At 40.0% G+C, this 12,500-nt stretch overlaps 1 protein-coding gene across 6 annotated transcripts in view; it reads right to left on the bottom strand.

Moving 5' to 3' along the window:
* Nucleotides 1-4,016: 4,016 nt before the first annotated feature.
* The window catches only part of sez6l (seizure related 6 homolog (mouse)-like), a 34,288-nt gene continuing 25,804 nt past the window's right edge, over nt 4,017-12,500 (bottom strand). The window contains exons 10-18 of one of the 6 annotated variants that reach the window (XM_025062291.1): nt 12,244-12,440; nt 10,055-10,249; nt 9,452-9,643; nt 8,234-8,431; nt 6,936-6,971; nt 5,540-5,654; nt 5,340-5,445; nt 5,089-5,144; nt 4,017-4,989 (exon numbers count right to left, since the gene is read on the bottom strand). In XM_025062291.1, the coding sequence (XP_024918059.1) occupies nt 5,115-5,144; nt 5,340-5,445; nt 5,540-5,654; nt 6,936-6,971; nt 8,234-8,431; nt 9,452-9,643; nt 10,055-10,249; nt 12,244-12,440 (1,069 nt within the window). In that variant the 3' untranslated portion in view covers nt 4,017-4,989; nt 5,089-5,114. Of the gene's footprint in view, nt 5,148-5,339; nt 5,446-5,539; nt 5,655-6,935; nt 6,972-8,233; nt 8,432-9,451; nt 9,644-10,054; nt 10,250-12,243; nt 12,441-12,500 lie in introns of all 6 variants that reach the window. The other 5 variants (XM_017038977.2, XM_025062290.1, XM_017038976.2 and 2 more) reach the window with 5 other exon arrangements.

Below are 12,500 nucleotides of genomic sequence, written 5' to 3' on the forward strand. Positions count from 1 at the left end.
TATATATATATATATATATATATATACTATATATATATATTACATTCTCATGTATGGACAGAATAATGTGAATTAACCTTTGCACTCTGGTGCAAATGTTTGTTTTTTTTCCCCAAAAAGCTTCTTCTGATTTTACAGAAGACAGAAGCTGCTGCAAGTTTCAAATCCCCAGTGACAACATTTTCACACAGTATTTTTGATTTTTTTTTATTGACAAGCAGTTTTTCTTCAAGAACGTTTACTTAAAAAAAGTTTACATTTTCTTTCCTCATAATGAAAATGTATATTTTTCTATCAGCATAAAACGACACAAGTGCAATACATCAAAATCCATATATATATATACATACATATATATATATATATGTATGTATCTTCTGGTGGGTTGATTGAACTTGCCCTTGAAGGTTGGTCAGTTGACTAAACAGGTACACAGTAGTGAACAAACCCCTCATCTGACATTGTGCATGATTATATTTATTTTGCTTTTACTTTAACTGAATTACAAGTTTCACCGGAGTTTGAACATCACAGCAAGACCAAAATCACAAGCTATAAATATCCTTCCTGAGTGAATGAACGTCATAATGATGAAATAACACACGCTGACAGCAACAGTCAAGCTCAGAACCACAGTAAAAGTAAAACGACAGAGGTTTTTTAATATCTTTATTTATACAAGTAGCAACCTGTAATGCATCCCCAGAGCTCTACGTTTTGGGAAGTTTTGGGAAATTTCCAGGTGAATTTTCTAACATTCAGTGTCAGATCAATTTTTCTGTTGCATTTATTTTCCTTTGTACTTCATTTTGATCCAGAGGGGTGTCATATTGTGTGAAAATAACGAACATGTAAATTTAACAGATACTGGTACACAAGCCTAGAGTGCCCTCTAGCGGCTGGCAGTGTGAAAATAACGAACATGTCAATTTTCAGTGGGGCAGGAGTAGCAGATAGTGGTACACAAGCCTAGAGTGCCCTCTGGTGGCTGTCAGTGTGAAAATAACAAACGTGAAATTATATATTTTTATATGTAAGTCGCACCCGAGTATATGTTGGCAAACCCAGCCAAAGGATGAAAAAAAGTGTAACTTATAGTGCGGAAAATACAGTAGTCATAAAAACCCCAAATATCTGTCTGCTGTAGTATTGTTCAAATGTCTCGATTAATCACAATTAATTGATTATGATCGGCTAAATTTCACAATTCATATATATGTGTATGTATGAATTGGCCATTTAGAGCTGTCAGATGGGACCAGACTGACACAGACTAACAGTACATCTGACACAGATCAGGTTTTCCTGCGAGTCTCAGAGGATTCTTAATGATGCCTGTTACTGAGTGACACTACGGCGGAAGACCGAGACAGCATGCATTCCATCTTCATGTGCTAAAAATAAGACTTCAGGTTCCCTACTGCTTTTGCATATCAAGTGTTAAAGCGGAGGGATGGCGAAAACGACCTTACACACACACACACACACATATATATATATATATATATATATATGCAGCAATGACTTGGTTAGCATGTCTAAAGTATTCATCAACGGTCACCACATGTAGAAGAGATGCTGCTAATTTTTTTAACATCAAGATCAGGCCTCAGAGAATTAAAAGCCACAGATGAACCAACTGGAGTCTGAATCCTCAGGGACTCACGGTTCCTTTTCCGTTGTTACCGTTGTTACCGGTTCCACAGACCAAAATTACTGAACTATTTCCTGTGCTCCACATCAGCCTTAAGTCTCCCAATTCCCAGAAGGTTACATTTTTTCATTTCTTTTTCTTTGAAACATCCTTAAAAGAAAAAGGCGTCCTGTGGAGTTAGTGCGAGTGGTTTGCATACAAATTAAAGGAGAGATGGAGCCTGGAAAAAGCTGTTTGACTTTCATGTTGATTAGTCTGACTGAAACTTAACCATTAAAACAAACTTAGATCATGTGGGTAAAATTGTGGTACAAAGACTTTTTTTCTGAAGGTAAAATAACTTTTATTCCTTATAAGTTAAGAGTTTTTATAGATTAGCTCATATTTTGGATTATTGGGTTTGGTTTGGTTGTGCCTCGCTCTAGTATTAGAAAAACCTTTACGTAAAGATGTTGGCAGTAAATTTGACGCTTCTACAATTTCATTTTATCAAAATCAAGCCTAGAAATGACGTTTGTGTAAAAATACAAACTCAATGCCTTATCTAAGGGAAAATAAATGTTGGAATATATCGTGAGGTTGCAAAGAAGTATTTTGGTCAAAACTATAAAAGGAAGGTTTAATTTAAAATGTTTCGAAAAAAAAAAAAAACAACCCAAAAAACATTAGTTAGTATAAACGTCATTCAACGTGTGTTGTGACATGTCCAAAAGTCTAAGGGAAACGAGGTTTTTCCTGTAGCACCACGGTGTGAATGAATGCGGGGGTGACATAGCTTAGTGGATCTACATGTACATTTTAGAGTCTTCACCCTGCTTTATTCTGGAGACACTTTTTTTTTTTTTTTTTACAATAACCATTGTGTGTCCTAGCAATTAGCAATCAGACTTCAGCAACAGTGAATAAGGGTCGTACAGATGCAGTCAACTGACCTGGCCTTTCACCGTGAAGTAGCAAAGACAGCATAGCATCACACAGCATTATTGGTCCACTCCAAAATTAAAGTGTTAAAATTCATAACATTAAATGAAACAATGAAAAAACAACTGACAACTGAGACACATTGTCCTCCCGGCTGTAAAATACGTAACACACAGCATGTACAAAATATACAGACTGGCTAAGATGTTAGATTGCTAGCACTAGCTGCTAACTAGCCAGTTTACCAGCATGTCAGCCAGGAATTGCCCAAAATGTAAAAGACATTCACATATCAATGCACTGACTGTAATTCTGTAAATAAATAATTCAGTTTTTCATCATGCTTAACTCTAATAAGGACAAAGTGTCAAGTAAACAGTGCTGGTAATCTGTAACTTCACTCACCTGACCACACGCTGACAGAGCCAGGGAGTAAATGAACACAGCTGTGGAGGGAGGGGCCTGCACTCTGCTTCAAATCACCTCTATTTGTACACAGCTGATACAGAGAATTCTATTTCTTAACCAGGTAAGTTTTACTCTGCAAATGTGGGAACTATTCATACAAATCAAATGATTTTATACGTTGTTCTGTCTACGTTGTGACTGTATGAGATACTGACACAGCGTAGGTTCACAGCAGACCTTTTTTTTTTTTAACTTAAATCAACAACCTGGTAAAATTGGCCACTTCTTATGTTTACAGAAACATGATTTTATGTTTCCTGCTTTTTTTTGCGTTTAACTGGCTCATTCTCCCAGAGCATAAATCAGCCGTCGGTCTCTTCTGTAGTGTTTTGTTGTGTCTGTGTCAATAAGATTATTAGAGGGAATTCAAACACTGAACTCTCACACACACACACACAATATGAACTTTATGATGGAGGAGGCGATCAAATACTGTCCCTTTAACGTAGAATTGTTTATTTTCTCTGCGGAAAAGTTTGAAGCCGGGGTACTCAATCCAAATTCACCAAGGTACAACTCCTATCAAGATAATACTATTCTCTATATTTCCCCAGGTAGTGGATGGATCTTAGACTGTCCAACAAATAAAATATATTTCTATAAGATGGCAACATTTCTTTTTAACACTGAACTTTAAAATCTATCACAACACCAAAAGAAATACAATAAAACAGGTCTGATGGAATATCTATAAAAAATGAATGAAATCTAGTGTTAATCCTAAAGTGACACCGAACGACTTTAGGGATTGTTAGTTTGGATCAAGACTTCTCTGTCTGTTTTCTTTGACCTCACCACTGTTTAGCATTTCAACACATTTGACCAAATTTGACCGTGCATTGTCTAATACTTTCTGGTTGGAAAAAAAAAACAACAACAACAAAAAAAAAGTTTATGCGTCATCCATTTTCTTTTTGACCACACCATGTTGTCCATTCCTTTCTGCATCGTAATTCTGGCTCATTGATGTTGTCCATTCTTTTCTGCATCGTAATTCTGGCTCATTGACAGTCAAGTCTCAAGTGTGAGAGTGTCTGACTGCATGGATTTGATTGGCTGATAAGCATCACATGATTGATGATGATGACATCGCTGCATTTTCACAACAAAAGCTGAAGAAGCAGAGCCCAAGGGAACAGAAATCTTTGACCAAATTTTACAAACCTCAATATTTCACATCAGTTCAGGTCTGGATTAAGCCTAACCCAAATACAGGGCCCCAACCCCTGGTCCATGGACCAGTACTGCGCCAGATTGAAATAAATAATAATGAACTTAATTCAAAGAGAATCTGATCATTTCCATTTGCTTTCAAAATTTAAAGATTATTCTGCAATTTCTCTGCATATTTCTGACTGTGATGCTAACATGATTTACTGAATTTTACCAATCGTTTAACGAACAGCGCAGCATTACCTGTGCATGGCAGCAGCTGGGCCTTGGTACAAAGAAGGTTGGGGAACTGCGGGTTACATGACGGAAGCGACATTTTAAGTAACGTCAGTGGACCAGGCTGGTCTCGCAGTAATGACCACCACGGATTTAGTCACTAATAGTAATTGGACTGAACCTTCGTACCCTCTGAGTCTTAATGTCTACAGGAAGTGTTTAACTCTGCAGACTTTGCCTTCTACTTACTGGCAGTACCTGGGAAACAACACAGTATTTTAATAGAACCACACACACACAAAAAGAACTAGACTTTGTCAAATGAGTGTTTGAAAGTGCTTCAATCCCCTTAGTTCACATTCCTCACCTTTCAATTTACACTTTTGTCCCCTCTTTATATCATGTTAGTGCCACATTCTGTTGACAACCTTCAAGACTTTGCTCCTTATCCAGGTCCAATCATCTTCTGCCGTCAGTGTCACTCACTTCCACTTGTCTACCCACAGTGTTGTTAGAAATCAAGGAAAGAGAATCCAAACCTATCGCTGGTTCTCAGCCTAGAAGGTGTTGGACATCGTGTATTTTATTTACAATGTGTCCTCATGGGCAGAGGAGGGACAGAGGATGAAGAGTCAGAACAGGGTGATCAGTCTAACCTCAGAAATGTCTTTGTGGAGCCTCTTCATATCGACACTTCATATTCACGAGTGTCCTGCTGAGAGACAGAGGGTGTTGGTTCAATTACTATTTTTATCTAATGATTCCCTGCAGCAGGAAACACTGACCACAACATCCGTCCTGAGGGATTTAATGTTGAAGAGAAATAAAAGTAATAATCAAATAACAAGAGGGACGGAGTTCACCACAGAACCTGGTCAGATAATGGTCAAACGTAGAGGACACTCACCCCTCCGGTCTCATAGAGCGGATTGTCAAACTCTGTCTCCACAGTGATTTGTCGATAAGGATGAGGGTAGATCAGAGGCAGCCTGAGGTTGGAGTGATATCTACACCTGAGACCGACAAGAAAAAAAAGTGTCCTTGAAGCTGTAAACATCGGTCTGATGACTGTTCCTGAATATCACAACACTACAGACGACATCCTACCGTGTCACGTAGACGTAGGCAGCTCCCAGGAGCACAGACAGCAGGAGGACAAGGACAAAGACGATGAGCGCCAGGTTCCCCCCATCCAGGGTGGACGCCGCCGTCGCCTCGGCCACTGCTCAACAACAGAAACAAGGTAAAATATTGATGTGCATACAGTGGCTCTGTTCGAAGGCGGATTAGCAAACAATCCGAGAGAAAGTACTACACATACTGATACTCAGACACACACATGCAGACAAGGGCAGCCACGCAGAGCAGACACAGGGAAAAACAGTTCTTTTTAGTCGTTGGTCTGATGTAAACAAGAGGTTATTGCCAGGTTCCACCAAGTGAAAACTTGATTTTAGTTCAGCCTAATGTATTAAAATCACTAACAGTAGAATTGCGCAGTGATTTAAACATACAGTACATCTCAGGTTTCCTACAATTTCAATCTTTCATATGCGAGTCTTTGGTTAGCATGTAGGCCTGTAATCAATAAACCCATTGATCTCACTAAATTAATGAAAATGAAAACTCGATAATTCGGCCGACCTCGACATACCGTCACGTGCCTGTGTGTTTGTTTTCCTCGACTCTCACCTTCAAACAGGCTGGATGACAATAAGGTTCACTCTGAGCATTAGTCTCAGCACCTGGACACGTTTGTTTCACAGCGGAATGAGCGGAGTGAACCCTCTTGTCAGTCATTCACTCTTTGTGGGGGGGGGGGCTTCGTCACGACAGTTAACGCTCACTGAGGCGTTTGGTCGACAAAGTAAAAACGGAACAGCGCAAAATGGTGCGTAGCTCACAGAGAGTATAGTTTGCTAAATCGCAAAAGCTTCACAACGCGCCAACCACTAACAGCCCCCCCCCCTTTTTTATTAGGGCGTCTCTGTATCGAGGGGCGTCCAGGTGTGCTAGGAAATACGAGGGGCATTCAGGGACCATCAAAAATGTGAGAATGATAAAAAATACTCATGAGAAATAAAACTGTATTGAGTTTGAAAGGGTGTATTTGCTGCTTATTAAGATATTTTATCATTACATTAGTGATTAATTGGGTCTCAAAATAATGTTGACAATCTACAAGAATTTGTGGGACAATATATCGTCCAGCAAGAAGTGTTATTGTCACAGGCCTGTTTGGTTCTCTGTTTACTGGTACAGAATGAGGACTGAAACAAATAACAATACATGGTTGGCATTTCTAAAATCACAGAGAAGGTATTCTGTGCATACGTTATGTCAATATGCAGCAGTTTTCTCTTCATCCCGAACTGTTTTTCACTTGTTTGTTGACCCGTGTGGAGGTGTGAGCTGCAGTTCAGTACTTGGATGAACTACTGTTCATACCAAGTATTTTCAGGAGCACATTATCACAAACACCGAGGAACACAGACACACTCACCTTCCATATCATGGTTGCCGAAGCAGACACGGGGGGCTGCAAGACATCACTCTGTCAGTCAGTCGTTCAGTGTGCAGCACTGACAGATATCACACATCCTCCTCTGTTTGCATTGTTGCTACTACATCGCAAGGGGTTGTTAAAATCATTTAAGTATTGCAGTGAATACTTGTGGATTTTGGAAATGAAAATGCTTAAAAACACATTTAGAGAATATGCAAAATAAATCAATGTCAATGTTTATTGTGGAAAAGTCAATTGTTAAATGTTGTTTGTTAAATGATCAGGTTCCACATTAATTTCCTCGTAATTTCTCTTTTTATTTTTGTCATTTTGTAATTACAATCAATAAGAAATCGTTATTGGGAAAAATGTCATGGTTCACACTGAGACAGAAATGTTTGATGTGTAACGGCAAGACACAAACAGAGGAGTCAAAAGCTTGACAGGCAGAAGATGAGGTCAGACTAGGGATGTCCAATATTACGTTTTTGCTGATATCCGATATGCCGATATTGTCCAAACACTTGATTTCCTATTCCGATATCAACCGATATCGATATAGACCTGATAATATTTATTTATTTATCTGTACAAACCACTACCTGAGTAAGAGATTAATTAAATGAGCTGCAATGCTGCCATCTGGTGACTTTTACTTTAATATACAGCTGTTTATCCCCAAAATATATATAAATAATATATATATATATATAATTCATATATATATATGTACTGTATATATTCTTTCCATTCTTCATGATTTTGTTCAATAACTGATGCTCTGGACTGACATCGTGTACTGTAATCTGATACTTAAGTCTGATCGAGGGATGTCCGATAATATCGCCCGACTGATATTATCGGACTGATATTAGCATGTTATGTAATATCTGTAAGAATTGTTATAGTTTTGGGGATAAACAGCTGTATATTAAAGTGAAAGTCACCAGATGGCAGCATTTCAGCTCATTTAATTAATCTCTTACTCATATATATATATATATATATACTGGGTATTTATTCAGCAGGCAGAATAAATGGCACAGGGGACAGCAGGTGTAGGTGATGAAGCTGACATGCAGGTAGGGTGGAGCAGAACATGACAGGAACAAATCCAAATCTGTCCTGTCTTTCTCACCCTCCACAGAATACTAATCCAACATTAACCCTGTTTGTTTACATCAAAGTTTAGTTTCAAGGCTAAAAACACACCACAGCATAAAAACATTTTTCAGTGGGTGTGCACAAACACCACACATGCATATTCCACAGATGAACAGAGCTTCACGTCTCACCCCTGCAAAGTGGAAGTGGGCCGCTCCAGAAGGATGATGGGTTTCCCAGGATGCATTTGATCGCCACCTCTCCAATGAGCCTGTAGCCGCGGTAACAGACAAACGCCAGTGACTCACCAGGGAGGTAGAGCCTTTTGGACAAGACCTGGTAACCGTTTTCAGGAAGACCAGGGTTTTCACAGGACACCGATTCCTCAGCTGCAGAAGAAGAAGATGAAGAGGAGGAGGGAAAACAAATGTGTGAATACTGACTCACAGGAAGAGGATCAGGGTTAATATTTGCCGTGGCCAAGTTCAGATTTGACGTGAGTGTGTAGTTTGTGATTATACTGTACGTAGCATAGAACAGGTTCTGTGTAGGATCAGACTTCAGCTCCTCCTGTTAATCCTTACAGCATAAGCATTATACGTTGAAAAACTAATGGTAAAAAGCTACACTGCACATTGTCAAATTTGTCAACATAAATCAGAGGCTTAGTGAGAGCTGAGCAGACACGTTTGACAGCTCTTCCTCCTTCAGGTGGCTGAGAATTAGAGCAAGTGGTGATATGTGGAATTAGCATAGCATTAACATATCTGACACTGCACAGCAGAGGCAGGAACAGCAGGGTGCAGGGCAAATTGCCCTTGTCACAGTAATCCCACTGTATTTTAATGGCTCTGCGAAACTGAATTTGAATTTAAAATGAAGATTGCAATATTAGTTAAATTAAACAGGAACTGCTAGCCCGGACATTTGTTTCCGACTTGCCGTAGTGGATTGGTTTTTGTCTTATGTACCGTGAAAATAATCGTCAGAGATGAGCTGTTGTGATAACTGTCGGAGAGCGTGTTTAGTTCATTTTTGTCGGCAGCTTTAGCTAGCTAAATTTTGCTGTCTGAAATTTTAATACAAACTTTTATTAATGGTATTTCAAATCTATCTATCAGTGTGTAACATTGTGTTTATCAATGTTATATTTGCACATAACCATGTTGCACCAGAAAATGAATAGTTAACAGGGTACGGAGAGACTGTTTTTGCAATGCAAATGGTTGCATCTGTGGATTATAGAAGGGAACACAACATTTTTTTTCATGAAATACATACAATTCAGTTCACACATAATTATAGAGAATGTTTAGCTAAAAGTCGAATGCACATTAACGGAATCGTCAAAAAACACAATCTATGTCAACATGTAAATTCTAAAAATGATTTCCCTTCAGGACACTCACAAACACAATGTGGAAGTCTAGACGTCCACACAGGTGTTCCTGGCTCACGACCATAGCAGGTAATGGTGGCGCCGCCCTGCAGGATGAAACCAGGATTGCAGTTGTACTGAATGGTCGTTCCCACCAAGAGTTTAGGATCCGACAAGGACCTGGTGGAGTGTTCCACATGGCCGGGATCGGAGCAGTACATGACTGAAGAGACAACACATGGATATATATTTTATAAGGGAATGAGTTTTGTAATCACTATATCATTATTTTTATTTCAATGATTTACAGTGCAACAGATCCAAATAAATAAAACAAAAACAAGGTCATAAAAGTCACAATTTCCCCAAACTAGTGATAGGTCATCATGTCAAGTATCAACTCCATCAAAGGCTCAGTACTTCAAAGAAAAAATAGTTGTTGGTTTTTACTTTTTATCTAACTTTTTGCAACAATGTTTTTCAGTCCAACATAGTGAAAAACAGTGGTCGAACGATTTAACACACAAGGAGAGTTTCCAGAGTGAGACGTGACAGTGGTGAACTTGCCTTGACTTTTAAACCTCCAACCACGGCCACACCCACAGACACAAAGACAGCGGCGTATTGAACTAACTTTTCTCACAGAAGGGCGGCTGTGAGCTCCAGGACAGGTCTAACAGACAGATGAGGGTCTCCCGTCCCACCAGGTCATAACCGGGGTCACACTGGTAGGTGATGTGAGCCCCTCGCATCAGTGTGACGTGCGACGTTGTCTTCCAACCGTTCTGGATCTCAGGCAGGTCTGGACAGGAGTCGTTCCTGGACACCTCTGACCACAAGGGAGGAAAAAAGAAAACGTAGATGAACGGTTCTGTTATAGTGGTAATATATTCATCCATCCATCCATCCATCCCTCCATCCATCCATCCATCCATTTTCATCCGCTTATCCCTTACCGGGTCGCGGGGGCCGCAGCCTCCATGACCGCCACCCATATCACACTGCACCGTACCAACCCCCCCGAACCTTCCTGTGGGTGGTGAGTCCACTGGAAGGTATAAACTACCCTAACTGGGATTTGAACTAACCCAGGAGGTGAACCCTGGGGTTCCACACCAATGACAGAGACATTGCCTCTCACGTAAATATTCATATTAATATTAATATTTTAAAAAGTCTAATATAATGAACCAGACCTTTGTTTTTAGTAGTTTTACAAGCATGGATGACTGACTGATGGAACTAATGCACTGCTGGAAAAAGGCACACGTCTCACACACACGTCGGTTCCCAGGCGTCAGGACTGTTTTTCTGCTGAATGAAGCAGCGACTTCGCTATTTTAAACTTGTATATAAGCAGATTAGGATGGCACTTGGCGAGGCGTTTGCTGAGTGGCTAAATGTGTACCAGCCATTTCTGTAAGTGCACTATTGCTTTGAAACGAAAAATATTTCCGTCTTCAGTCCTTCAAAGAGTGAGTATTATATTTGGAGTGTAACTTTAAAATGTAAGTAATACAAAGTGAGTATTTCCCTCTGTTTCCTGTTCTAAGAACGAGGATGGACGCATTAATAATCCATTTCTTTCAATCTGAAAGGAAATGTTTCATTTCATGACTTAACTGTTGCATCGAACCTGCAACAACAATAAGGGCAAACCTTATAATGATCTATAATTCTGCTGTAGGCACAGCACACGTTCACATCAGAACTAAGAGAACGGCAGACGGCAGACCACCTCAGCCAAGAAGATAATACGGAACATTAACAAAATTCAAACTGTTTATTAAAACAGAATTATAAATCACTGCTGCCACAGGAACGGGGAGAAAAGGTAGCATCCCACGCGGACTAGTGAGCATGTGTGTGGGTTGGTGCAAATGTATTTTTGATGATTGATCAAGCAGGCTACTGTATGGGATTACACTCTACAATATAACAAGCCCACAGAGATTTGTAAATTGAAGTTTCTGGATCAATTATTCATTCTCTATTGACTTGGTGTTCTTCCTTCTCCTCCCTGCAGCCTGAATGTGTGTATTTGTGCCGGCTAATTTATTCGCAACACACACATACGCACTGGTTTTTGTGCTTAGTGAGTATTTCACATAGACACAGTGCATTCCCTGGCCACTCATTAAACATTTCATACAGATTTACATACGTATGAGTATATGTGTGTACACATGTATGTATGCATATATATATATATATATATATATATAATGCCCCTGTGACTACCTCATAAATACAATGCATTTCCTACCTAACTTTACCTAAACATCACTATTAAGAGTGTAAACCTAATTAACTCTATGACCAGCGTCAGTGTGAGACGCAGTGTCCCACACAGAATGCATTGTTTTTGTGGTCACGTATGAACTCTGCCCCTCTCAGCCCGTGTGTCTGAATTTTGAAGCTTCAGTCGAGGTGAATATCACCAAGAATTCAAGTTTTTATCCCGAATATCCGTTTGATCGAGACCTTTGTTGAGTTGACCGAGACTTCAGCAGCGAGGAAGCTCATAATGATCGACTGAGCAAAGAATCCAGGACCAATCACGGAAGGTATGCAGGACGAAAAGAGGACAACGTCCCATGGAGGACATGGGAAAATCCGAACATGGTCCAAATAGTGAAACCTAACGTTTACTGTCCGTAAAGTTTGGACTCACATGGTGTGGCAGTAGTTAAGAGACCAGAGAGGCTGCTGGGAATACACAAAGTGCAAAAGTGCAGGTGAACTTCTAACTGTAAGGCAAGAGCACAGTCCACTGTTCCACTGTACCACCATCATTTCCCTTCCTAAAATCTGAACTCTTACCCATATAGTTGATGATGAAGCCCTCTCCCTTCCCAAAGACGAGTCCGGCTGGGTCGGAGTGGAAGGTAATCGTGAGGCAAGGGGTCGTGGAGGAGAGTTTGAAGGGGCTGCTGCCGCCGACGTACCGTCCTAAGACGCTTGTTGTTTCATCATCTCCGTCCTTGATGGTCAACATGTCACTGTCGCTGATGTTGAGCCTGAGAACAGGATAGAGAGAGAGAGAGAGAGAGAGAGAGAGACAATGACAGAAATGGAGG

The sequence above is a fragment of the Cynoglossus semilaevis genome, chromosome 14 (assembly GCF_000523025.1).
Source record: "Cynoglossus semilaevis isolate Cse_v1.0 chromosome 14, Cse_v1.0, whole genome shotgun sequence".
Classification (NCBI taxonomy): domain Eukaryota; kingdom Metazoa; phylum Chordata; class Actinopteri; order Pleuronectiformes; family Cynoglossidae; genus Cynoglossus; species Cynoglossus semilaevis.